The sequence below is a fragment of the Gossypium hirsutum genome, chromosome A06, assembly GCF_007990345.1.
Source record: "Gossypium hirsutum isolate 1008001.06 chromosome A06, Gossypium_hirsutum_v2.1, whole genome shotgun sequence".
NCBI classification, from domain to species: Eukaryota; Viridiplantae; Streptophyta; class Magnoliopsida; order Malvales; family Malvaceae; genus Gossypium; species Gossypium hirsutum.
In genome coordinates this window covers 53,398,309-53,425,069 of record NC_053429.1, presented here as the reverse complement: position 1 = coordinate 53,425,069, position 26,761 = coordinate 53,398,309, and the positions used below count along the sequence as shown (strand labels likewise).

The window sequence follows — 26,761 nt, the reverse complement described above, 5'->3', positions numbered from 1 at the left end:
TTTTATACTAACTTCGAAAATATTCCTATTTACCTTTATAGACTCGGTTTACGAAAATGAGATTTTGAAATTATATTTTTCGGCACCACTTAAAATGAAGTCGTTACATTAATAATTATTCTGTAACTTTTTGAAAATAAGTGACCAAAATATAAACTTATCAATATTTTAGTCACCTTAGGGTGGAATTTACCCTTAATTAATTCTCAAATATTCTAAGATTAGAAAGCTTAATTCCTAATTAATTTCAATCTCTTCGAAGTTTCTATAAATACTGAACCCTGTTCCCTCAACTCTCTTTTCTCCTATTTCCTAGGTCTCAATTTTTGCTGTGATCTCATTTTTTTAATCATGTCTGTGCTCGATTCTCTTTTCAACAAAGGCTTTAAAGCTGCTAAATGGTAATTCTTGTTTTCGTTTCTTAATTTGTCGACCTTTTTGTTGCGGAAGCGACGATAATATTAATAACAATATTATCAGAAATATTTAGATAATTATAATGCCAACAATTATACTAAGAAAATTCCCAGTTAAATTGGAGGGGTCACAAATGGTCCCGCTTAAAACCCAACAACTAGACAGAACTCACTTAGATATTTATAGCAATAATAACTAAATAAATATAACCAACATAAAGCTATTAAATATAAGCAAACAAATAAGAAATAAAATACCAGAGATTTAACGAGGTTCGGCCAATTTAGCTTACGTCCTCGGACACTACCAAATCAATATTTCTTCTAGAAATATTACAAAGGAGAAGATTTTGTAGTATGCTCTGTGTTTGCAGCTTAGTCTGATCTTACACATCAGAAACATTTCCTAAAGCTTGTGGGTATTCTGCATTAATCTCCACCTTGGCGATATTCCACATCTTCGAACATCTTCTCATAACACAAACTTCAATAGTGTCTTCAAATTTGCGCCAACGACGCCATATCAAATGTGTCGGACATTGATCAAGTCTAAACAATGTTCAAACTTGGCCCTTGTAACCACCTTAGTCAGCATATCTGCAGGATTCTCCGTAGTGTGAATCTTTTGGAGAAGTATCTCCTCTTCTTCGAGAATTTCCCGCACAAAGTGATAGCGAACGTCTATGTGCTTCGTTCGTGCATGAAAAACTTGATTCTTTGCTAAATGAATAGCACTCTGACTGTCAGAATATACCTTAAGTTGTTTCTGACCAACTTCCAAGTCTTTAAGCAATCCATGAAGCCAAATTGCTTCCTTCACAGCCTCTGTAATTGCCATATACTCTGCCTCTGTTGTAGACAAAGCCACCGTGGACTGTAAGGTAGATTTCCAACTAACTGGCGCTTTCGCTAAAGTAAACAAATAGCCAGTTGTAGACCGTCGCTTATCCAAATCACCTGCATAATCAGAATCACAATATCCAACTATGCATTGACCAAATGATTCATCCTGCTCGAATGCCAATCCGACATCTATGGTATTTTGGAGATACCGCAGAATCCATTTCACAGCTTGCCAATGACCCCTGCCCGGATCATGCATGTACCTGCTAACAACACTAACAGCCTGTGAAATATCTGGTCTTGTACATACCATTGCATACATCAAGCTTCCAACTGCATTTGCATATGGGACTTTTGCCATGTACTCTCGTTCTTCCTTAGTCGTTGGAGATAACTGGTTACTTAGTTTAAAATGAGGAGCAACTGGGGTACTTACAGGTTTTGTACCTTCAGACATACCGAAACGTTGTAGTACCTTCTCCAAATACTGTTTTTGTGACAGCCAAAGTTTGCCCCTCTTTCTATCCCGAGTTATTTCCATGCCGAGAATCTTCTTAGCTTCCCCTAAATCCTTCATCTCAAACTCTTTACTCAACTGAGCCTTCAGTCTATCAATCTCCATTTGGCTCTTTGCTGCAATCAGCATATCATCAACATACAAGAGTAAGTAGATGTAGGAACTATCTTGAAGCTTGCGCAAATACACACAATGATCGTATTTGCTTCTTTTGTACTTCTGGTCCTTCATGAACCTGTCAAATCGTTTGTACCATTGTCTCGGAGATTGTTTCAATCCGTACAACGATTTGCTAAGTTTACACACCCAATTTTCTTTACCAGCAACCCTGTATCCATCTGGCTGAGTCATATAGATTTCCTCCTTCAAATCACCGTGTAGAAACGCGGTCTTCACATCAAGTTGAGCTAGCTCCAAATTCAACTGCGCTACCAAGGCCAACAAAATTCTAATGGAGGAATGTTTAACAACTGGAGAAAATACCTCATTATAGTCAATTCCCTCCTTCTGAGCGTAGCCTTTAGCCACTAACCTTGCCTTGTAACGAACATCTTCTTTGTCGGGAAATCCTTCTTTCTTTGCAAATACCCATTTGCAACCAATCGCCTTCTTCCCTTTTGGTAGTTGTGCCAACTTCCACGTCTTGTTTTTCTCTAGAGATTGCATTTCCTCTTCCATTGCACCTAACCATCTATTATTCTCTAAACTCTGAATGGCTTCAGTGTAAGTGGATGGAATATTATCAACAACTGGAAGTGCATAAGCTACCATGTCAGTGAAACGAGCTGGTTTCTGAATTTCTCGTCTCTGCCTTCTGACTGCAATTGGCTCTGATTGCCGTTGAGGTTCTTGGGTAGAAACCTCTTCCTCATCTGACTCTGCATCTGCCAATGAAGAATCACTAGTGGTACCTTCTGCTGGAATTACCACACTCTGCTCAAACTCCACCTGCTGCGGAGTACACTCCACCTGCTGCGAAGTACTACTCACTCCTTCTGGATTTACCTTATTCAACATGGCAGATTCATCAAAGGTAACATCCCTACTGATTATCGTCTTCTTTGCCTCTAGACACCACAAACGATACCCCTTAACACCAGCATTGAAGCCCATGAATAGAGCCTTCTTTGCTCTTGGATCTAACTTTGATTCTTTCACATGATAATATGCAATAGAACCAAAAATACGCAAGGTGTCATAATCAGTAGAAGGTTTTCCATACCATTTCTCCAAAGGAGTCTTGCCATTTATAGCAGATGATGGCAAATGATTGATGAGATGTTGAGCGTACGTCACAGCCTCAGCCCAAAACTTTCTATCTAATCCAGCATTAGATAACATACATCGAACTTTCTCCACAAGCGTTCGATTCATACGCTCTGCCACCCCATTCTGTTGCGGTGTTCCACCTACGGTGAAGTGCCTTACTATGCCACAATCTTGGCATATCTTCAGGAATGGATCGCTTTTATATTCTCCACCATTGTCTGATCGGAGAACCTTAATCTTCCTTCCTGTCTGATTTTCAATTTTAGTTTTCCACTTAAGGAAAACTTCAAGCACCTCATCTTTGTTCTTCATAGGAAACACCCAAACTCGTCTGGAAAAATCATCAATAAAGGTGACAAAATAACGTCTTCCTCCAAGTGATGGAGTCTTGGACGGTCCCCATACATCAGAATGCACATAATCCAGAATACCTTTAGTATTGTGAATCCCAGTGCCAAATTTCACCCTTCGTTGTTTTCCCAGAACACAATGCTCGCAAAATTCAAGTTTGCAAGTCTTTGTATCTTTCAATAATCCTTGCTTGGCTAGAGTTTGCAAGGATTTTTCACCAGCATGGCCCAAACGCATATGCCACAGCTGTGTTGCCTCAGCGTCCTTCTTGGTACTCGTAATTGCTGCTGCTGTTGTCCCGACCACTGTACTACCTTGGTAGTAATACAGATTGTTCTTTCTTATGCCTTTCAACATCACCAATGCTCCTGAAGTTGCTTTAAGAACTCCATCTCGTATTGTCACAACTAGGCCTTTAGATTCTAACGACCCCAAAGAGATGAGATTCTTCTTCAACTTTGGGACATATCGTACATCCCGCAAAATTCTAGTAGATCCATCATGACTCCTCAGTTTAATTGAACCTATCCCGGCTATTTTACATGTGTTATCATTACCCATGTAAACAACCCCTTCATCTAGTTTTTGAAATTCAAAGAACCATTCCCGAATGGGACACATATGATAGGAACAACCAGAATCCATGATCCACTCATCTGCATATAATGTTGAAGATGTCATACTAAGAGAAAAGTCTGACTCTGCTTCACTATTGCATTCTGCAACATTTGCATCTTGCGGAGTCTTCCCTTTTTTCTTCAATTTTGGACAATCTTTCTTCCAATGTCCTTTTTCTTTGCAAAAAGAACATTCATCTTTGGCAACAGCTCGACCTTTGGACTTTCTTCTCTTCCCCTTAGACTGACTTTGCTGACGACCTCTTGTTACCAATGCTTCCACTGCTGCTTCACCTGAACCTTTCAACTTATCCTTTCGGCGTAGTTCATAGCTATACAATGCAGCAGTTACTTCATTGAAAGTTACTTCCGATTTTCCATGAAGTAGAGTAGTTTCAAGGTACTCAAACTCCTCAGGAAGCGATCCCAACAACATTAACGCCAAGTCTTCGTCTTCAAAAGTCACATCCAAATTCAACAAATCAGCCACCAGCTGATTAAAATTGGTAATGTGCTCGTTCATCGTGGTACCAGGAACATAATTGAAACGAAACAGTCTTTTCTTCATATGCAACTTATTTTGACTGTTCTTCTTCAAGAATTTCTCCTCCAATGCTTTCCACAATTTACTTGCAGAAGTCTCTTTACTAAATGTATACTTCTGCTCTCTGGAAAGACATGATCGAATTGTACCACATGCCAATCGGTTGATGGTCTTCCATTCTTTATCATCAACCCCTTCTGGTTTTTCTTCCTCAATGGCAATATCTAGACCCTGTTGAAAGAGGGCATCTAGAAGCTCACTTTGCCACATGCCAAAATGACCTGTTCCATCAAAAATTTCCACTACAAATCTCGTATTTGCAGTTCCAATCCTCGGCAAAATGTACGAAGTGGAAGTTGTTGATATGGATGGTTTTTCTTCTGTCATTTTTGCCATAGCTTCTACTTAATAGCCACCAAATGCAGAATACCCACAAGCTTTAGGAAATGTTTCTGATGTGTAAGATCAGACTAAGCTGCAAACACAGAGCATACTACAAAACCTGGCTCTGATACCAATTGTTGCGGAAGCGACGATAATATTAATAACAATATTATCAGAAATATTTAGATAATTATAATGCCAACAATTATACTAAGAAAATTCCCAGTTAAATTGGAGGGGTCACAAATGGTCCCGCTTAAAACCCAACAACTAGACAGAACTCACTTAGATATTTATAGCAATAATAACTAAATAAATATAACCAACATAAAGCTATTAAATATAAGCAAACAAATAAGAAATAAAATACCAGAGATTTAACGAGGTTCGGCCAATTTAGCTTACGTCCTCGGACACTACCAAATCAATATTTCTTCTAGAAATATTACAAAGGAGAAGATTTTGGGATGATAAAACCAAAGGGGGAGGGGTTCTATATATAACAAACCAAACCCCCTCCCTTTCTATCTTTTCCTAATGTGGGATATTGCCAATATTCAACACTTTTACGTTGAACTTTTACATTATTGGATCTTGGTTTTATTTAGTTATATGTTATTTGTTTGATCAATTTTGAAAATTTAGCCTGATAAATAGTAAGTTTAATCATTTTTGGTAAGTGTACAGCAAAACTTTGCTCAAGTTGACAATTCCGCGGATAAAGTTGTTGAGGAATAGGAGAGAGATTCAGATAAAACAGATGCGCCGCGACATTGCCAAACTTCTTGAGATTGGCCAAGAAGCTACTGCTCGAATCCGGGTATATCGTCTCTCCTTTTTTTCCCTTAAATTGTTTGGTGAAGTGCATATGTGTTTTTGATAGTCTAAACTTGCTGTTTTAGAAGGTATTCGCATTTTTTAGTGCTTAGAATGTACTCGATGGTTTTTAAGGTGCAATGCTTGGGTCTGCATTTCAGGTGGAGCATATAATAAGGGAAGAGAATACAATGGCTGCTCAGGAGATCCTTGAGCTGTTTTGTGAGCTTATTGCTGTCCGTCTTCCAATCATAGAGACTCAAAGGTTATTGCTTCAAATTTCTGCTTTCTTTCTTTCTTTCTTTTTTCCCTTTTTAGTGTTTTAATATTTCGAATATGCGCTCGTCTTCCTTTAGGCCTGAATCAGTTTGATAGGATCAATTTTGCACTGTAGCTAGTTAGTTGGTGACTTAAACTTTAGGTCAGAGTTAGGTTATTGAATGTTTGATTCAGTAAGTTCTTCTCTATAACTATCATGATTCCCTTCTCCTATTGTCATGCGGACATTGAAATCTCAAGCTGCCTTTTGACAGCTGCATATGTGAAGTATTAGCACCTTTTTGATGAAGACCAAGCTGTGCCTAGGTTATTATTAGCACTAGTAGCATATATTACTTGAATGATATAGATGCTACTGCTCTTTGCTAGAAGTACTTTCACAGTGGTCAATGGAGTGTTGTCAATTAATCCACAGTTGTTGCTAACATTGTTGCTTTCATGAGTGACAGTTTACAAAATGCCTATGTTGCTCAAACTCTTCATTTTTCTTGTAGTACCCATGTCCAACACTCATGTCTGACACATGAGTATAGGGATATGACTTTCAAAAATCCTCTAAATATGTGGAAAAACTTAGAAAAATCTAACCATATACTTATGTCAGATACTCTCTCAGCAAAATGCTGTGCTTGTTTAATTTGGTTATCTCTTATATCCTTAAATAAGAAGTTGATAAGTCGCATAAGTTATAATAATTTTTGGATTTTCTCAAAGAAAGAGTTAAAAGAAAATACTGTATTTGTAGAATAAAAAATTGAATAACCATCCGTTTTCAGGGAATGTCCTCTAGATTTGAAAGAAGCAATATCTAGCATTTGTTTTGCTGCACCAAGATGTGCCGATCTACCAGAGTTGTTGCAGGTTCAAATGCTGTTTATTTCCAAGTACGGGAAGGAATTTGTATCAGCTGCAACTGAGCTTAGGCCAGATAGTGGTGTTAATCGTCAGGTAGTATAATTTTGAAGGTTTGGTGTGTGTATTGTCATTTTATATTTTTATTCTTCCAGTTAATTGTAAATTCTAAATGCAGTTGATAGAATTGTTATCTATATGCGCTCCTTCACCCGAATTAAAACTGAAGCTTCTGAAAGAAATTGCTGAAGAGCATGAGTTGGAATGGGATCCAGCTTCCACGGAGACTGAGTTTTTCAAACCACATGAAGATTTATTGGTAAGTAAATTTTGGACTCTGATTACATTTGTTTTCTATACTTATTGAAATTGTCTTTTTGCTTGTCAGAATGGCCCAACTGAGTTTGTCAATGGTACTAAGTTGCCCTTTCCTGCTGAGAAACACAATGAAACATCGATTTCCACCGCTGATCATGCCCAAATTGAGCAGCCTGATTCTGATACAGACTTTGACCCATTAGATTTACCTGAAGTTCCTAAGGTATCATTGCGGCCAAGCACATTTGCTGCATCAGCACCAGTAATTAGCTCACCTTCACCAGCTGCTCCAAAGCCTGAAATTGATTATGGACCATCTAGACATTCTGGAGCTTCTGGATATGTTTTACAAATGTCACCTTTAGAGCCTGATATATTGATGCAAGAAGATTCTGCCACTAGAGAAAGTGAAATGTCCGATGATCCAGCTGGAGCCAAAGAAAATAAACAGTTTGTGCCATTCATTTCTCCCCCATCAATTTCTCCTGCATCAATCTCTGCAAGAGGAAGTGATCCTCCAGCTAGTTTGAGACCAAAATGTGAGGCCAATGTTGACCTACAGGATGTTTTAGCTGCTGCTGAGGCTGCTGCTGAAACTGCCGAACATGCAGCAGCTGCAGCCCGTTCAGCTGCAAGTCTTGCACAAGTTAGAATTGCTGAGCTTACACAGAAAAAAAATGAGCGGGTTACTGAGAGTAGCAGCCCTGAGAACCCTATTCATACATATATTCCTCATCAACAAGCTAGTACAGAAAAGCTAAATTTTGATCATCAGAACTTTTGTATTGATCCTGCTGATTCTTTATATTCTTTGGACTCCCATCAAGTACATGAGGAGTCAGTGCACCAAGCAACAGAGGCAGCAGATCCTTCAGTCGACAAACTGAAAATAGGCTCCGTTTCACCAGTTTCCAGCGACCATGCAGTTCATCACCAGCCACATAGATTGCCTTCAATGGATGATGAATTCTTCTCATATCCAAACCTTTTCGCGAGACAGAATCGAGACCTTGGATCCAATGGGTCTTTTAAAGATAATTCCCATACTAGTCATTATTAAGGGCTACCGCACCTGCTGTTGTTTGAAATATAGGATATGGTGATAATTTTTATATTATTGTAAAATATTGAGGTCATTCCCAGAGAGTAAGATGCGTATTATGGCAGGCTGTCCTGGTACTACATAACTATGAGCTGCCTTTTGTCAAGTTGAGAAGCTTTTCTGAGATGCCACCTGCTGTAATACGTTCAGTTCAAAAAACCTATGCTTTGGAAATACAAGCTGAAGTAGCTTCAATGAGGCCGCTTTATCTTTTTAAAATTTTATTCGAGGAAAATAATGGGGAAAAAAGAAAAAAACACTGAATTTTGCTGTTCGGGACTTTTGAATTAACGCCATGTCAACTAGGTACGAAAGGAAAGCCCTTGTGACTTCAGAAGAGTGCACAAGTTTAAAACGTGTAAGCTATAAACATGTACTGCCATTCAAAAGATCAAAAATCCCCTAGAAAAATTCCATGCATGGCATTTGGCATGTGTCACAAACAGTATAAGAAGAATTAAACTAGGAGAAGACCAAGTGCGCATAGGGGTTAGACTGATTTGCCACGGCTTGAGCTATATGTAAGCATCATGGCTCAATCAAACTGCAGGAGGAAGATACAACACAAATTGCACCTCAACGAAGCTGACTCACATAAACATGCACAAAATGTAATGAATACAATGCGGACTGGGCTTACAGGAGGAGACATAAATCAGGATATGGTCATCAAATTAACAAAAAAAAAAGAAGTTAATCTTAAAAAATAACTAGTAAAAACTTTCCTTTACTGTAATTATGCCGTAGTCACCTTGGACCGGATAACTCAACAGCATGCAGATTGTCAGTTGAGTCCACGATCCAATCAGAATTAGGATGAGGGGCAAGTTCAACCTCCTGCCGTAGAACTTCAACTTTCTGCCACTCATCCCATCTCTCGGCCAACCCATCACCTTCCAGCATTCTAACCACTTCCGACATCTTTGGCCGGTCCATTGGGGAACCTTGTGTGCATAGCAGAGCAACCTGGATTAACTGCTCTACCTCAGTTTCTACATAATTGGTTTGCAGATCAGGATCAACTAGCAATTCCAGCTTCTTCTCCTTCAGAAGTCCTTTGACCTGGAAAAGAGAAAAAGGGCAAACTGACTCAGCGAATGTGAAACAGACCACTAATTGCATTATTTCTCCAAAATCAATACTTCATTTTGGCATCTATAGGTAGAACTAGTTCTTGCCATCCTTAGCAACTTCACTTCCTTTCCATAGCTGGTGCATTGTAACACATGCAACATAAAGCTCCCATTGCTTTCTCATCTCTTTCAAAGATTAATTTCTATAGGATACAACCTAGTTTCTTTTATGTCAACTACATGGCATCATAACTAATGTCAATAAATGAATAATAATATGAATCAGGCGATTATCAAGGAAGCAATTGATCTGTGGATGGATTAGCATTTAAGATGAGAGAACCGAGAATAGAGTAGTAAGCAAATCTGTTAAAAGGATGTTTAGTAATAATGAGAATCAGGCAGCCATATAGGAAGCAATTGAGTAGTAAGCAAATCAATTAAGTGAAGACTAAGATATCCAAAAAAAAATAAAAAAAAACACCATATGCATACCCAATCAAGCAACATGACATCATCATCATTTGCAAGACGAGCAAGATCAAAGGCCCGCTGTCCAGTTATAAGCTCCAAAAGCATGATACCATACCCAAAAACATCAGTTTTCTCTGAAGATTTTCCAGTAGAGAGATACTCGGGAGCAATATGTCCAATTGTGCCACGTACAGCAGTAGTTACATGGGTATCCTTGTAGTCCATAAGTTTAGCCAACCCAAAGTCACCAACAACAGCTTCAAACTCCTCATCCAACAAAATGTTTGCAGCTTTTACATCACGATGAATGATCTTTGGGTCACAGTGATCATGCAAATAAGAAAGACCCCTAGCAGATCCCAATGCAATTCTCTTCCGTGTTGGCCAATCAAGTGGAGGTTGTGACGGAGGGCGTTCTATAAGAATGCAAGAAAACAAGAAAATGTAATCCAGATGGAAAGCAAGGCTAAATGTTCACTGATTAAAAGTCAATTGGTTGCAATTTCAACAAATGGAAGTTATGAAACTCCACCCACGCAGGGGAATTCAACCTTAAATGCTTGCCCGCTTTACCTCTGAGACATGATGCAACACTTCCATTAGCCATGTAGGGGTAAACAAGCAATCGCTCAGTCGGTGTCATACAAAACCCACGCAGCCTGAGGAGATTTCGATGAACAGCCATGCTGATCATCTCTACTTCTGTTTGAAACTGTAACTCCCCACCAGGTGTACGCTCTTCTTTCAATCTTTTAACAGCCACCAGTGAACCGTCAGCTAACCTTCCTTTGTAAACCTTACCAAATCCACCTCTACCCAGAATATTTTTATGGCTAAAACTGTCAGTGGCAACTTGTAGTTCTCGTAATGAAAACCTCTTCAGCTGTCCAAGATGAACTTCTGGGTCCTCTTCCGCTGCAAAGATATAGAAACAGAAGAATATTGTAACTATCACCAAATCTTGAACCCATGAACCCAGTAATTTTTCATTTATGGCACTAACCAGGTACATCAAAGAAAAATTCTTGAGGTTTCCGCCGACGCCACCACGCAAATGCAATTGCAGGAGCAGCAAACAGTAAGGCAGCACCTGCTGCAACTCCTCCAGCTATTGCACCAGTGACACTATTCCCACCTAGAATATGATAAGATGAGAAGTTAGAACATCCAATGCAAAACATAGCAGCCACTTCTGCTGCACTAGAACCAAGATAATGCATCACATCATAGGAAACTTACAAACACAACCCTTCACTAGAACGCACTATTGTTAATTACATCTCACCACAATCAATTTTCACAATAATACAGTTGTTTTGAAGTTACAGAACTGAAGGACTGGATGTGCAAACTGAGATGAGACTCACCCAGAGAAAAGGGCAGAGGCATCACTTTTGTTAACTGATGTTACGTGCATGCCACAAATTTCCAGAATGTAGGGGGTTAAAATGATAAGTTTGGCATATAATACAATGTAAAATTAAACTAAAACAGTCTAATCGACAGCAAGAGTAGCAAAATTACTGCACATGGATACTGTAAAGGCAACTCAATAGATCTGAAATACAAGACATCAAAGGAATATTACTTGGAGAAGAAATTGGCGGTGGTGGTACAAAAGGAGGAGGAGGAGAGAAAGGAGGAGATCCGGGGCATGGGCGTCCAGTAACCGGGCCACATAGATCGAAGTTGTTAGCAAAACTGCATAAGGAACAACAACCACCTAAGGCACCCAAAATTGTCAGGCAAGAAAAGCAGATTGCAGATTGCAGAAAACTAACCTGATAGGAGTGAATAGTGAGAAGGAGCCATTATCTGGAACCTCCCCAGAAAGATGGTTATTTGATAGATCCCTACATTACACAGTACAATTTAAGGATATATAATCATATCTCAGAAAAGGGAAAAGAGTGATAGATCTTGAAATGAGACGATAAGTTTGGCACTCACAGGACTTGAAGTGATGTGATATTCGTTAATGACATAGGGATAGGACCCATCAAGGTGTTGTTGTTAAGCCGGCTATCCTCACACAAGTTTCAAAACATTAGAAGTTCAAGATCTAAATGAATCAAGAGATTTTATATCAAGCAAACTTTAACCTACAACAGCCATAAACAATCAGACTTATAAAAGCCCTTTGTCTTAAGGTTCATGCCCAATCAATATCCTCCTGGTTGATGTGAGTGAGTGAATGACATCTACCAATGCAGAACCAGCTTATTCATGTTTACTGGTGGGAGTAAACCATTTAAATTTTATTTAGCTTTTAAATGTCAAAGTTTCAATCATTCCTAGAGTTTTTTAGTAAACAAAAAATCAACCAAACAACTTGCATAAAAAAATTTACCAGACAATTGTAATTGATGAAGAAATTCAATGCTGTGAACTTGCATATGCTAATGGTGTATACTTAGTGAAAATATTCTTTCTGATACTGAAGATGACGTTGAAAGCTTGTGTATTGGGTGGAATGAGGTGGGGTGGGGGTGGGGGGGAAATGTCTTATACTTGATTATATCTTGATAAAACAAATACTAGTTAATAAATAACTTATTTCTGTTTCTTGCTAACTTCAAATCAAGTATGCTTCTGTTTTACCAATAACATGATTCCAAAAGTAATGACTTAGATCTCAGCATTACATGCAACTCAACATGTAATAAACAAAAATAAAGAGGGGGGCAGGGATAGCTTCAAAACAAATATACTCACAGGAATCGCAATTTCGACAGCCTCCCCAAAGATTCAGGAATAGGACCACTGAAACTATTCAAATAGAGATCCAAGCTCACCAAGCTAGTCAGATTCCCAAGATCACTAGGAATCGGTCCACTTATGTTATTACTGTAAAGTTCCCTGGCATAAAAAGATAGGTCTCAAAAGGCATAATAGTAATGAAATACTAAGGCAAGCAAACTGTGCACTAACAACTGAATACTAAGTTTTGGGTTATAATACCTTCGAAAAAAAAATTTTGGGTTATTATTTTGTTCGCAATGTCTAAAAGAACTGTCCCGTAAGCCATCATATAATAGGAAAAAGATGTCCTCTTGACATGTTCAAGGGAAACAAACCATAAGTAAAAGGAAGAAATACAAAAGAATATATAGTACCATCCATACTCCCACAATGTCCTGAAAGACCAGCTCAAGGACTAGTTATGAAAGAATGAATGTATGGCAGCTCCATAATCCTTATTAATTCCTTCATGCATCTTCATCTCTAGTATCTTGTAAGATGGACCACTCATTTTGAGAAGGGATAGTTGCAGTTAGTAACATATGTTTTCTGATCCTAGTAAACAGATATTTATTCCTAGATGATGGTCCATATAGAAGTAAACCCTTATTTAGGAAATCATCTTAAAAAACTTTACCATACCATAAACATGAATATCATAGCCATTAAAAAATGTTGTCAAACATTACTTTAGACGTGGCCAACATGACCAACACTATATGAAAGAAATAGGTCCCTATTACAGTTATTCATAGATGGATTTTAGCAGCCAGACTGCCAACAGAATAAATTTTTTTTTTTTTTTTTTTTTTTACATTTGATACTCTTTATTCCACAGGCAAAGACTGCCACTGAACCATGAAGAGAAGAATTACAGGTTAGCCTTTTCTCAGAACTATGAATTGAATATGTAAAAGTTTGATAAAAATAATGAAGTATGTGGGACCCTCAACTACTTCCCACTGGCCATACGGCTAAAGAAGCTTAGTTAATGCAACAATAATTGCCGTGGAATATTTCCTCCTGTTACAAATATAAAGAAAGTCCGCAATGGCCTATTTTACTCGGACACAATCACATCAATCAGCTAGAATTATTAAGGTGAAGCATGACTTACAAGTACTGCAAATTCTTAAGCAAGCCAAGCTGTGGTACAAGCTGACCAGATAAAGCTGCATTTCCAAGATCACTGAAAAATTGATGCAGAGGTAGACATTATACAAGTAAACCTTCGCGAATTCAGTAAAGCACAATTTTCTTAAGTTGTAACTGTGTACTCAGAAAACATCAAGGAGCAAAAAACCTTACACTCTAATAACACTATTATCATTGTTACATGTAACGTGAAACCATGTGCAGGGGTTAACAAGGGTAGGATCCCAACTCTGCAGTACATTGTTAGGATCATTCAAGTTGGTCCTTAGGCTGTGCAATGCATCACCTGTTTCAAGAAGCAAGTAAAGATTGTAAGAGGATAGCACTAAAAAACAATGCAAATGTTAAAAATATATAGCACAGCCAACCTGCTACCGAACTATATCTAGAAAGCATATTCATCAACACTCACAAAGCATTAGCAGGTCTATCAACAAGCAGAAAGCAGTTACTTGAAGAAGCTTAAACAGTTTGAAACAGTACAAGACATTAACTGTATCATACTTCAACAGTTACAGCAACAAAATCTTCTAAATTTTGCAGTACTGGAAGTCAAATGTAAATATAACATACATTGAACCAGTAGTTAACCAAAAAAAAGAAGCAATACAAAATTCTTTAATATTAAACAGTGCGAGTTTAACGACCTCACGAGCATAATAGATCTGCTATCAAACCAGCAAGGGATGTGAAAAACAATTTCAATTGTGCGAAGAAGCCATGACTTCTACAGTATCATCAACATTTAATGTCTAAAGTACGCAACTACTGTGAACAATAAAACGTCACAATCTGAATTATCACAAAGCCATTCTAGAAAAAAGCATTTTTCTGAGACATTTTCTAAGATACCCAATATAACAAGAGCCACAAATTGTGTACAACCATATTGCATAATACTAACATTTGATTGACAACAAGGAGCAGAATCCGTACAATCAAATTAAACACTTCTAAAGTAATCTCCCAAAAGCAAAACACACAAAAAATGAAACTTCCAACCATCAGGAAAACAAGTATAAAGCACAGACATTTTCAAACTCAAAACCAAATTATAAGAAGAAATATCAAAAGCCCCATTCAGCGAAGTTACAAAAATCAAGGATCAAACTCCAAAAATTATTGAATGCAAATAAAAAAAAAAGGAGTTGCCGGTAGAGTAAAAAAAAGCAAGACATGTTCACCTTCCACATTAGCAGAAATAAGACAGAATGGATGCAGTAGCACCGAGATCAAACAAACCAAAACCAAAGATTTAACCTTTTTGCTTCCTTCCATTTGACAAAAGAAAGGGGAAACTAAAAGCTGCAACTTTTTAATTTAAATTTTTTTAAGCTCTCAATCTAAATATCCTTAGATCCAAACAGTACAGAAACCCCAACAACACAACATTACAGCAAAAAACCAAAAACCAAAAACCCTAGCTCTCAACTCCCACCATTACCGCCCAAAAATCTCCTCAATCAAATCCTTCCCTTTGATCCCACTCCCCTCCATTCAAAAGCATGCCCAAAAAAGGCAGCCAACATAAACATAAATACAAAGAAAAAGAAAAGAGAAAAACCAAGCCAAAAATTACTCTTTTTTTTAAACCCTTTCTTTTAGCAAGTTTTAAAAAACAAAATAAAAAAGAAATCAACTTTCCTTTTTGCGTTTCTCAAAACTTTCTCTTTGTAAGTCAAGTGATGGAGTGATTTTGAGAGAGAAAGGGAAAATTAATTTTTATTTTATCCTTTTTTTTTTCTTTGAGAAATGAGAGCGAAGCGTGCAGTAAAAGAGGTGACCGAACGTGCTGACCGTTGCCCGAACGCAGTCAAAACGGGTTCGCGCTATATAATGGAAAGCGACATAAATAAAGCTTTGAGGGTAGTTTTGGGGTTTCATTTCCGTTTTTCGGTCAAAATGTTGGACCGTGGATCCCCCACTGCGCATCTCTTTTAATTGAAAATCTTCTTTGTGCTATAATTATTCAAAGTAATATGATAAGAGTTCCGTTTATACACTTCTAAATTTTAAATTAGTATACGGCTTTCTTTTACTTATTTTAATTTTTTTAAGGGAAAATCTTAAATTTATACTTGGTTAAATTTATAATTTGTTATGATTATACATATGTAATTTGAATTATTTATACATGAAATTTTAATTTTAATTTAATTTTACACATTTTAATAAATATATATTTATTTTAATATCAGATTAATATAACTAATTGTATATGTAATACATCAATGTAAAATTGTGCTAATTCGATGCTGTTGTTAGTAATTTTTGAAAATTGAATCAAATCAAATTTTCATATATAAAATTGCACAAAATTAAAGTTCATGTATAACATTGTATATTAAATCAAAATTCATATATAATTTTGATATTTATCTATTTTTTTTGGGTTATATCTAAATCTATCCATTCCAAATTAGTTCAATCTAATAAATTCGAGTTGAATTACATCATATTTAAATATTGATTCCATGTAATAAATTTGAGAGACTTTAACATTAATACTTTAAATTTGATATTTATTAAATAAATGAATTTTTTTTAAAAAAATAATTGTTGAATTATAAATGAGATTTTGGTATAGGTAATAAAGACTAAAGTCTTACTACATGTCCTAAGTTCAACTCTCACTTTTACATAAAACATGTGATGTTTGTCTCTAAATTCTTTTAGACTTAAAACTCACCATATATGAGTTGCTTCTTATATTAGTTCAATTATTCCTTACAATGCTATTTGTAGTTGATTTGGAGTAATTTTAAACTTAAACCCCTGGAGTTTGATTTTAAAAAATTTACTTATTTATTAAATAAATTTTAAATAAAAGGATAATTTTATCATTTATTAGTTATTGTTGTTATCTTCAATCTTTATATTCAATATTTTTAATTAAAATAATAAAAAATAATTATAATTAAAATATATTATATTATATGTTATATTATATTATATATAAAGCATTGTTTTTTTAAAAAAAAAATAAATGAGCGATTCCATTCAATTCAATCAAACAATGACTACCATTACAAGGTCATGAAGTTCGTGAAGTAGTCCACACAAAATCAAACCTCATTAGCATCATTTAAGACCATGCAAAAGTCTAAAAACAGAGAACGAGCCTCCAAAACAAATTGGCACAACAAAGATAAGTCAAGCATTACATGGTTAAAATTAGGGATTACAACATAAGAATTAGACTCTATTACAATATCTTAAATCCCATGTCACTAGCCAAATTGAGGCTCAAAATCACTACGTAGGACTTTGCCAAAGATAAGTCAAAGCAATTGAATGCCTTAGTTGTTGTCCCACCCAAAATTAGCCCATCTACATCCCACGCAATGGCCCCAAACCCAATCATGCGCGTATGCTTGTCCTATGTAGCATCCATGTTCACTTTCACTCGACTAATACAAGAAAGAACCCAACGCCCTCTGTAAGGCTTCCACAACAAGATCAATCAATTAAGTAGGTTGTGAATGTGGAACTCATTATGTAAAGATTACACATAATTTAGCACAACATGAGGTGGAGTGAGGCATCCATGCAAGACTTTATTTTTTCTTATGTTCTAAGACTCTCGTAATAGCATACAAAAGCTAGCCATTGAAACCCTGTCCAACTTGCGTATGGCAAATGCAAGCTAGTGAGCACAATAAAAGGCATTGAAAGTAAAAATAGTCACTAATACTTGCTAACCTCAATATAGCATTTGAGATTGGACAATCATGTAGAGCATGGAAAATTGTTTCCCTCTCAGCACCATAATGGCTACAAGCAAAATTAAGAGGAACTTTAAACACTGAAATCTTAAAATGAGTAGGCAAGAAGATTTCATGCCCCACACACCAAGCAAATATTTTCACATTAGGAAGCATGGTAAGCTTACATAGTTGCCTCCAAAGTGCCCGGTGTGGACCGTGGCTTAATGAACTCAACAAGAGCCATGAATAGCCTTTCTTAATTAGAAAAAAAATATCCGTATGAGAGTGACCCCATAGCAAGAAATCCTTCGGCCCTATTCTTAATATAGTGATTGACAATATAATATCTACCTCATCATGATTAAAAAAAATTACGTACAAGCTGCTCATTTTATTCACATGCAATATTACACATTAGAAAATCAACAATGGATGTGAGTAGTAAGGTATTGTTTTAAGACAATTCCGCCATAATCAAGTTTTTCTTACCACAACACCATCCCATACCGAGCTTCCCTGCCATTACCTATTTCTCAATAGAAACCCAATGCCAATCTATTATGTGCTCTACAAAGACTAGTCCAAATATATGATGGTTTAACAACACATCTATTATTAAAAACACTACTATTCAGAAAATATTTTGAACTGAGCACATTAAAAGCTAAAGTGTCTATACAATGTATAAGACACCATACCTATCTACCCAACAAACCTAAGTTAAATAAATGAAAGTCTTTAAAGGCAAGACCACCCATACCTTTTAGCATCCATATGACATCTTGGGTTAGCATAGCCCATCCATGGTCCTTAAAATGCCCTTGCCACTAAATTTTTGCATGCGCTCACTATAACATCAAATATAGAATTTGACAATAAAAATGAGCTCATAGCATATATAAGAAGTTCCCATAAAACCGATTTCAAAAAGACCTCTTTATCACCATATGAGAGAAGGCACTTCAACCACTATTTAATTTGCATATGCAATCTATTAATTAGTCACTTATAAGCATTTGTCTTATTATGACCAATTGTCAAAGGCAACCCTAGATATAATTCTAGCTTAACAACTACTCTCACTTTTGGAACGTATATCATAATTTGACAATTAGTTAGCATGGTATTAAGACTAAATAAAAAGAAGACTTTTTAATATTGATTTTTCAATCAAAAGCATTCTAAAAAGACTATCATCAACAAAAAAAAAATGGCTTACCAGTAGCCTATTCTGATTAGCCCTTATCCCCTTCAACGAACCATCCCTCTATGCACTATTTACTAGAGTTGAGAACCTTTCCATACAGAGTAAGAAAAGATAGGGGTCAATGGATCCATCTATCTTAAGCCATAACCACAAGTGAAAAATATTTAATCATATATATAAAAGTTGACACACAATCATAACAAGATCAATCTATCCATTTATCAAAGCCTAACATATGCATCATACCTTGTAGGAAACCCCACTTTATTAATGGAAAAAACACGGTTCGAAAATGGTTTTCTTGTATAGCTGAAAATAAAAAATTTTGAAAACTGAGCCGATTTGTGATATCTATAGCAATAAACATTTTACCAAAATCGCACATGTGTTTTTTGCTAGATAGATCCTTATCGTTCATTGCTTTCAATCGTACGACCTTCTCTACTCTTTTGTACCATGAACTATTTCGAGCGTGGGCTCGAATGATTCAAATCAAACACGGAACCAATTTTTTTTTTACTTTTAGTGTGAAAGAAAAATCTCTTATCAATAGAAATTAATAGAATTGTTATTTTAGAAAATAGATTTAATATTTAGAGAATAATTTCAAGCAGAATAACAATATCTTAAAGTTATGTAAATAGCCCTACCGGTGCCATTTATTTATAAGGAGAATATATAAAACCGTTATTGATTTGTAGAAGTCTATGTTAAATAGAAAAATAAACTCCTAGTCTAACTAGAAGTATAGAGAGTGACAACCTTAGTTAAACAAACTAGGGTTTGTCATCCCTCTCTTAAACATGAGGGCTTTTGGGTTTCTCCAATATCGGGTCTAGTTACAAGTATTTCTTGGACTTTTAACCCATGACTTTATAATTTGATCTAACTCGATACTTGTTTTTCTATTTCCCAAAATAAACAACTTACCAATTAAATAATTTTCTCAAATCAATTTTAATTTTGTTAAAATCATAACGACTTCACCGTAAAATAATCTATTAGAAAATATATTTAATATTTCTACATTCAACTTATGATAGCTCACCCAGCGTAGTCCATATCGATATGTTGTTTGGTTTATAATTAAGTAAGATAGGGTAGAAAAAAGACGAGATTGGTGAATTATCCGTTAAGTGTCTGGGTGGCGTATTGCATGGATTCGACAATATGCCCATTTATGGAATGCCTCGCTGAAATTTGCCATTTGGCGAACTCTAGGGTTTAGTGGACTCTTTTGTGAGACAATTTGCCAACCCTAGATACTTTAGGTAAACTTATTAGTTCGCATATAGATAGACTTGTTTTCCATGAAAGTGACGGCTTGGTGAGTATAGTTAGAGTTTAGTTGAGACCTAGTTGGAATTGTACTAGAGCACTCTAGATGACAACTTGACGTGTTTAGGTAGTTAAATAATTTGTTCAGCTGACTTGTTTTAATGTGCAAGCAATGTTTTAATGCTCACTAGCTAATTTATGTTTGGTAGATAATTAGGTTTCAAAATTTTAAGCAAGTCTATTCTTGGGTTTCAAGTGTTGTAGTGTGATTTTCTAACCCTTCCACTAAGCTTTGTCTCTGTTGTCTCTACTATATAAGGATGTCGATAGATGACATATTTCACCTTTGTTTTTCTCTAAATTTTTTAAGGTATCTTCGTTAGAGAAGACGAAGTAGGTTCAAGTATGTAACAACCAGTTTTTAGTCAAATTAGAACAGTGATTTCGAGACCAAAAATTTGAAGTTAAAATATTTATTTTATTATTATTTTTAATGTCTACAGCATGATAGTATGGTTGTGTGAAAATTTCGTTAAGAAATTTTATCGTTTGAATGGTCAATTTGATAAAAAGGACAAAATCGCATAAAGTGTAAAACTTGCGTTCTATTAGCTAAAGGTGTCTAATAGCTATGGAATATTAAAGTGGAGGTCCTTATATAGTAACTAGACCATTTTCATATTGGGTGGACATTAATGGATGTTATTAATGGTTATGTAATAAGGTTATTTTAGTAAATCATAAATACATGTTAATAAAATAATTAAAAAACAAATGGTCATCATCTTTTATGTTCTTCTACAACCAAATTCTAGGGCTTGAGAAGCCATTTTTATGCTTTCAAGTGTCAACAACTTCATTTCTTGCAATTAGGTATGATTTTATCCCCTTTTTAATGGTTTCTATGTTTTTGAGATCGTTGCAGCTTAATCTAGCTAGCCCATGGACTAATTTACAAAAGTGTTAAAGGTTTAGGGTTTTCCATTGATGAATATATGTGTATTTTGATGTTTGATGATAGAAAATGTATGCTTGTTGTTAGATAAACAACATTTGTAAAGTAATTTTTAGTAAAATTGTCAATTAGGGATTAAATTGAGAAATGTGGAAATTTTGTGGTAGAAATAAGCAATAAATGAAAATTTTGGGCAGTTAGGGACTTAATTGATATTCGACTATGATGGGTTGAAATTGAATTTGCATAATTTTTTATTTTTATGAGCTAAGACAAAATTGTAAAAATGTTAAAATATTAGGGGTAAAAGTGTAAAGTTGCCATAATGTGATTTTTGGGCTAAATTGAATATAATGATAATTAAATAAGCTAAATTTGATTACATATAGATCAAGGAAAGTGAAGTTTGGATCTAGATTGAGGGAAAAACAAAGTGTTGGACTAATCGATCCATTTCATCGTTTTTGCATTCAAGGTAAGTTCGTATGTTAATAAATATTATTGTAATTATGTTTTAAATGCTTTATATTTGAATTGCTGATGAATGTGATTGTACAGAAATGTTAGACGAAGATTCGACAATGAGAAATCCCGGTTGAACATTAGGACTGGATTAGGATACAAATGAAATGTCGTTAGGGGTTATGTGATTTGGGTGCTGGTCCGTACATCCTATTGGTGGCTGAGTTATCTGGCATGTGTTACGAATTCTCGTTAGCTTGTGTGAGCAGTATTGTGTAGCTACGTCATGATTGTATGCTTGTGTGAGCAGACCCATTGATAGCTTGAGAGTGAGCATTGTATCTGATATGAGATTGAGATAGCTTCGACTATGTATTGACACTTAGGTTGCGAGATTTCCAAGTGTCCGATAGTATTCCAAATGGTTCAATGGGTATATCAAGGATATGGATGAGTATGAGATTGATACGAGCTTGTACAGGTATGTACGTGAACTATACAATCATAAAATCGAAGAAGTTACTGGAAATTGTGTTTAATCTTTGGATTGAATATATGTGTTAAGTTATGCTTCAAATTTGAATTGCATTATATGATGTTTATATTATTGAATTGTTGGTTGGCAAGTTTTACTTACTTAGCATACAAGCTTAGTAAGCTTTATAGCTTACTTTGTTTACTTTCCTATGTTTTATAGTAAATATCGAAGCTAGCTCGGATTGGGAGTTGTTGGAGATTGCATCACACTATTGAGTTCCACTTTGGTACTTTTGAGCTTATGTATTTGGTTATATGGCATGTATAGGATTTATAGTCATTTTGGTATATGTTAGTAATGGATTTAGCCATTTGAGTTGGCTTGTAAATGATGAATGGTTTGTTAAGTGTATAGCCGTGTGATTTGACTTATTTTGGTATGTTTGGTGATGTATGTATATATGTGAAAAAGGCCTTTTGATATGATGTGCATAATTGCTATGCGATGCTTGTTGTGAAATGGGATTATGGATATCAAATGGTTAAAATTTGAGATAGATGTGCTTGTGGTTTTAGGCCATTTAGTGCATAATTGAAAATGACCATTTAGGTGATTTGGAAATGTGAAATTGGTATGAATTGAATGACTTATTTGGATAATTATGTGTCTTGTGGATGATGGTATGGAATTAGCATGAATTAGGCTTGGATGAGATTGATTTAAATGCCTATTTATGCCATGTTATACGCCATTTGGTTTGTTGTAGGTGATTGAAAGATTGGGTGGAAAAGACGGCTTGGTAAATAGCCTATTTTTGTCCACACGGGTAGAGACACGGGTGTGTGTCTCAGCTGTGTGTGACACACGGTCAAGTGACACGGCCGTATGTCCTCTGGTGTTTATTTAGAAATCAAGTTAGTATGTTCCACACGGCTTAGCACACGGGCGTGTGACTTGGCCGTGTGGCATAAGTTAGTATACCCTATAGGTTTGGCACGACCTAGCATACAGCATAGCACATGGGCTGGTTACACAGGTGTGTGGTTGGCCTTGTAACCCAAGTCAGGGAGTTACACGAGGTCAGACACGGGTTGGGACATGGCCATGTGATTCTATTTCGAATGTCCATACGGTCTATGACATGGGCGTGTCTTTGGCTGTGTGAGACTCACGGCCGGGTGTGTGTCCCCTATATTTTGTAAAATTTTCCAAGTTTTTCGAAAATTTCCTAAGTTACCGGTTTAGTCTCGAAGCACTTTTAAAGCATGTTTTGAGCCTCGTAGGCTCGTATTAGTGACGTTATGAATGATTGTGAATGTTTTACATTTGAAAAGAAAAAATGTATGTGAAATGTGTAACACCCCTTATCTGTATTCAACGCCGGAACAGGATACGAGGCATTACCAAACTTAGATCGCAAACAATCATACAAATCGAGTCACAAATTTTCACCCAAATTAAGACCATTTATATTCAATCATAAAGTCCTTAATACGAGCCCACGAGGCCCAGAACATGTTTTGGAAATGGTTCAGGACTAAACCGATAACTCAGGAAGTTTTTACAAAACTTAGAAAATTTTTGCCATGTACAGGGGTTACAAGCCCGTGTGGTTCGGGACATGCCCCTGTGGGCAGGCCGTGTGGTCATACACGCTCGTGTCCTTACCACGTGTAACTCTCTGACTTGCAAAGCATGAACAAATTAAGGTCACATGGCTGAGTCACACGCCCTTGTGCTAGGCCGTGTGGTTAATTTAATTTTCATAAAATAGGTGTAGACGTCACACATTCGGGACACACACCGGTGCTTGAGGCCGTGTCCCTCACACGGCTGAGACACATGCACATGTCTCTACCCGTGTGCTCAATTCGGAGCATTCTGTTTCCCAAAATTAAGGTGCAGGGGACACATGGCCGAAACACATGCCTATGGCATAGGCCGTGTGTCATACACGGTCTAGACACACGCCTGTGTCTGCTCGTGTGGACAAAATAAAGGCTATTTACCAAGCCATTTGCCACCCTCATTTACACCTACACATACCTAAGTTCAAAGGCATAATTCATAGCACACATAGATAACCAATACATCCATAAAACAAGGCCAAATCATGTCATTTCATTATCCACATCAACATATTTACAACATCATATTTTTCCAAACTGAATCATACCAAACTCACATTCTACAAGCTTTAATATGGCTACCAATAACATGCATAGCATACCAATGAACCAATCTTAACCATTCAACAACAAGACCATTAAGCCACATTCAACCATTTACCAAGTATTTATAAACCACATCACACAAGAGATAATTGTACATGCATGCATGTAAAAATATATATAAGCTTACAACCAATTCAACCAAAATGAGCCAAGTTACATGGCCAAACACCACATCAAGCCTTTGACAATTACAAGCCAATATATTTGGCCAAATTTATAATGACACATATAACAAAATGATGAAGTCCCTATATATGCCATATTCTCAAAATGTTTAAAATCATCGGTACCTAAAATAACAGTTTGATAGTGTGATACGATCTCTGACAATCTCTAACTCGAGCTAGCTTGGTGACTATAAAACATGGAAATAAAACGGAGTAAGCTATATAGTTTAGTAAGCTCGTATGAAAGAAATAAGCAACCTTACCATACATTAATCATGCAAGTAATATAACATAAGATAATATAATTTACCATAATCTCATGATCATAATTTACTTCTATCACAGCTTACCTTGAAATCGTCATTTCACGAATTAATAATCATAAGCTTTGAGTACATACTTGTACCATCTCGTAATAATTTCATACTTAGTCTCATCATTGTCATACCCAATGAACCACTTGGAATAATAATATCAGATACTGAGGAAACCTTGCACAGAAGATGCCACATATGTAGCCAATGCTACCTTTATCTCATAACACATATATGCTTGCTCTCGAGTCATCAACGGGCCTGCTCACACAAGCTGTCAGTCAAGACGTAGCTGCTACATGGTGCTGCTCAAACAAGCTGTCAAGTAACTACAACATATGCCGATATACTCAGCCACCTATAGGACTTACAAGACCAGCACCCGGATCACATAACATAAAACCCTAGTGACATGTCACTTGTATCCTAATCTATTCCTAAGGTTCGATTGAGATTTCTCACTTGCCAAATCATCGTCAAATGTGTCTGTAAACTCGATTACACAATTCATACATAAATTAAAGCATTTAAAGTACATTTAAAGTAAAGCTTATTCAACATACGAACTTACCTCGGTTACAAAAACGACCAAAAGGATCTATTCGTCAGTTACTTTGTTTTTCCCCCGATCTAGACCCGAACTTCATTTTTCTTGATCTATAATACCATATTTAACTTATTTAATCATCACATTATTCAATTCAACCCAAAAATACATAATGGTAAAATTTACATTTTTGCCCCTAACCTTTTAACATTTTAAGATTTAGTCCCTAGGCTCGTAAAATGAATTTCATTCAATTTCATTACAACCTAAGCCTAGCAGAATGTTGTTTGTACTCATAACAGCCCACAATTTTCATTTATTCATACTTTTCTACACATTTTATAGACTTTTACAAATAAGTCCCTATTTAACCTTTTTATTGAAAATCACTACAAACGTTGTTTAGCTAACAACGAACATGCATTTTCTACCATCAAACATCAAAATACAAGCACATCCAACATGGAAAAAATTTTAGACTTTAATTTTCTTTCACATTAGTCCTTGAAATAGCTAAATCAAGTTACGACGATCTCAAAAATATAAAAATCATTAAAAACGAGACAACTTATTTTGTCTTTATTTACTTGATTACCAAAATACCCTTCACTTAAACTTTGAAATTTTACCTAACCATGTCCATTTTTGTCCATCCAAAGTATAATGGTCTAATTACCATTTAAGGACCTCTAATTTAAAAGTTCAAAATAATTAGACACCTTTAACATATAGAACTCAAATTTTGCGCCTATTGCAATTTAGTCCTTTTAGCTAAATTAAGCACTCAATCGATAAAATTTCTTAACGATTTTTTCACACAATCATTCTATCATGCTGTAAACCTTAAGGAAATAATAATATAAATATTTTCTACTTCAGATTTGTGGTCCCGAAACCACTATTCCGATTTGACCCAAAAACTGGCTGTTAAAAATGTATGTTCGATGTGTTATAAGTTCGATAATGCTCCGTAATCATATTCCGGCAATGAATACAGGTGAGAGGTGTTACATTTAGTGAAAAAGATGGCTTGGTAAATAATCTATTTTTGTCCACACGGGTAGAGACACGGGCGTGTGTCTCAGCTGTGTGTGACATACGGTCAAATGACACGGTTGTATGTCCTCCGGAGTTTATTTAGAAATCAAGTCAGTATGCTCCACACGGCCCAGGATTGGGAGTTGTTGGAGATTGCATCACACTATTGAGTTCCACTTTGGTACTTTTGAGCTTATGTATTTGGTTATATGGCATGTATAGGATTTATAGTCATTTTGGTATATGTTAGTAATGGATTTAGCCATTTGAGTTGGCTTGTAAATGATGAATGGTTTGTTAAGTGTATAGCCGTGTGATTTGACTTATTTTGGTATGTTTGGTGATGTATGTATATATGTGAAAAAGGCCTTTTGATATGATGTGTATAATTGCTGTGCGATGCTTGTTGTGAAATGGGATTATGGATACCAAATGGTTAAAATTTGAGATAGATGTGCTTGTGGTTTTAGGCCATTTAGTGCATAATTGAAAATGACCATTTAGGTGATTTGGAAATGTGAAATTGGTATGAATTGAATGACTTATTTGGATAATTATGTGTCTTGTGGATGATGGTATGGAATTAGCATGAATTAGGCTTGGATGAGATTGATTTGAATGC

General features: G+C 36.0%; 2 protein-coding genes across 2 annotated transcripts; one reads left to right on the top strand and one right to left on the bottom strand.

Annotated features, from left to right (window-relative positions):
- Nucleotides 1-255: 255 nt before the first annotated feature.
- Nucleotides 256-8,572, top strand: LOC107947820 (IST1 homolog). The gene is made up of 6 exons (XM_041115557.1): nucleotides 256-401; nucleotides 5,629-5,761; nucleotides 5,919-6,022; nucleotides 6,813-6,984; nucleotides 7,067-7,207; nucleotides 7,277-8,572. The coding sequence occupies exons 1-6, from the start codon at nucleotides 352-354 to the stop codon at nucleotides 8,264-8,266; spliced, it is 1,590 nt and encodes a 529-aa protein (XP_040971491.1). The 5' UTR covers nucleotides 256-351; the 3' UTR covers nucleotides 8,267-8,572.
- A 305-nt stretch (nucleotides 8,573-8,877) lies between these two features.
- LOC107948406 (somatic embryogenesis receptor kinase 1) lies at nucleotides 8,878-15,466 on the bottom strand. Its single transcript, XM_016882942.2, has 11 exons — nucleotides 14,937-15,466; nucleotides 13,906-14,038; nucleotides 13,715-13,786; nucleotides 12,571-12,714; nucleotides 11,806-11,877; nucleotides 11,637-11,708; nucleotides 11,444-11,556; nucleotides 10,859-10,990; nucleotides 10,429-10,770; nucleotides 9,877-10,271; nucleotides 8,878-9,370 (listed from the first exon to the last, which is right to left on the bottom strand). The coding sequence occupies exons 1-11, from the start codon at nucleotides 15,028-15,030 to the stop codon at nucleotides 9,056-9,058; spliced, it is 1,884 nt and encodes a 627-aa protein (XP_016738431.1). The 5' UTR covers nucleotides 15,031-15,466; the 3' UTR covers nucleotides 8,878-9,055.
- Between the last annotated feature and the right edge of the window lie 11,295 nt (nucleotides 15,467-26,761).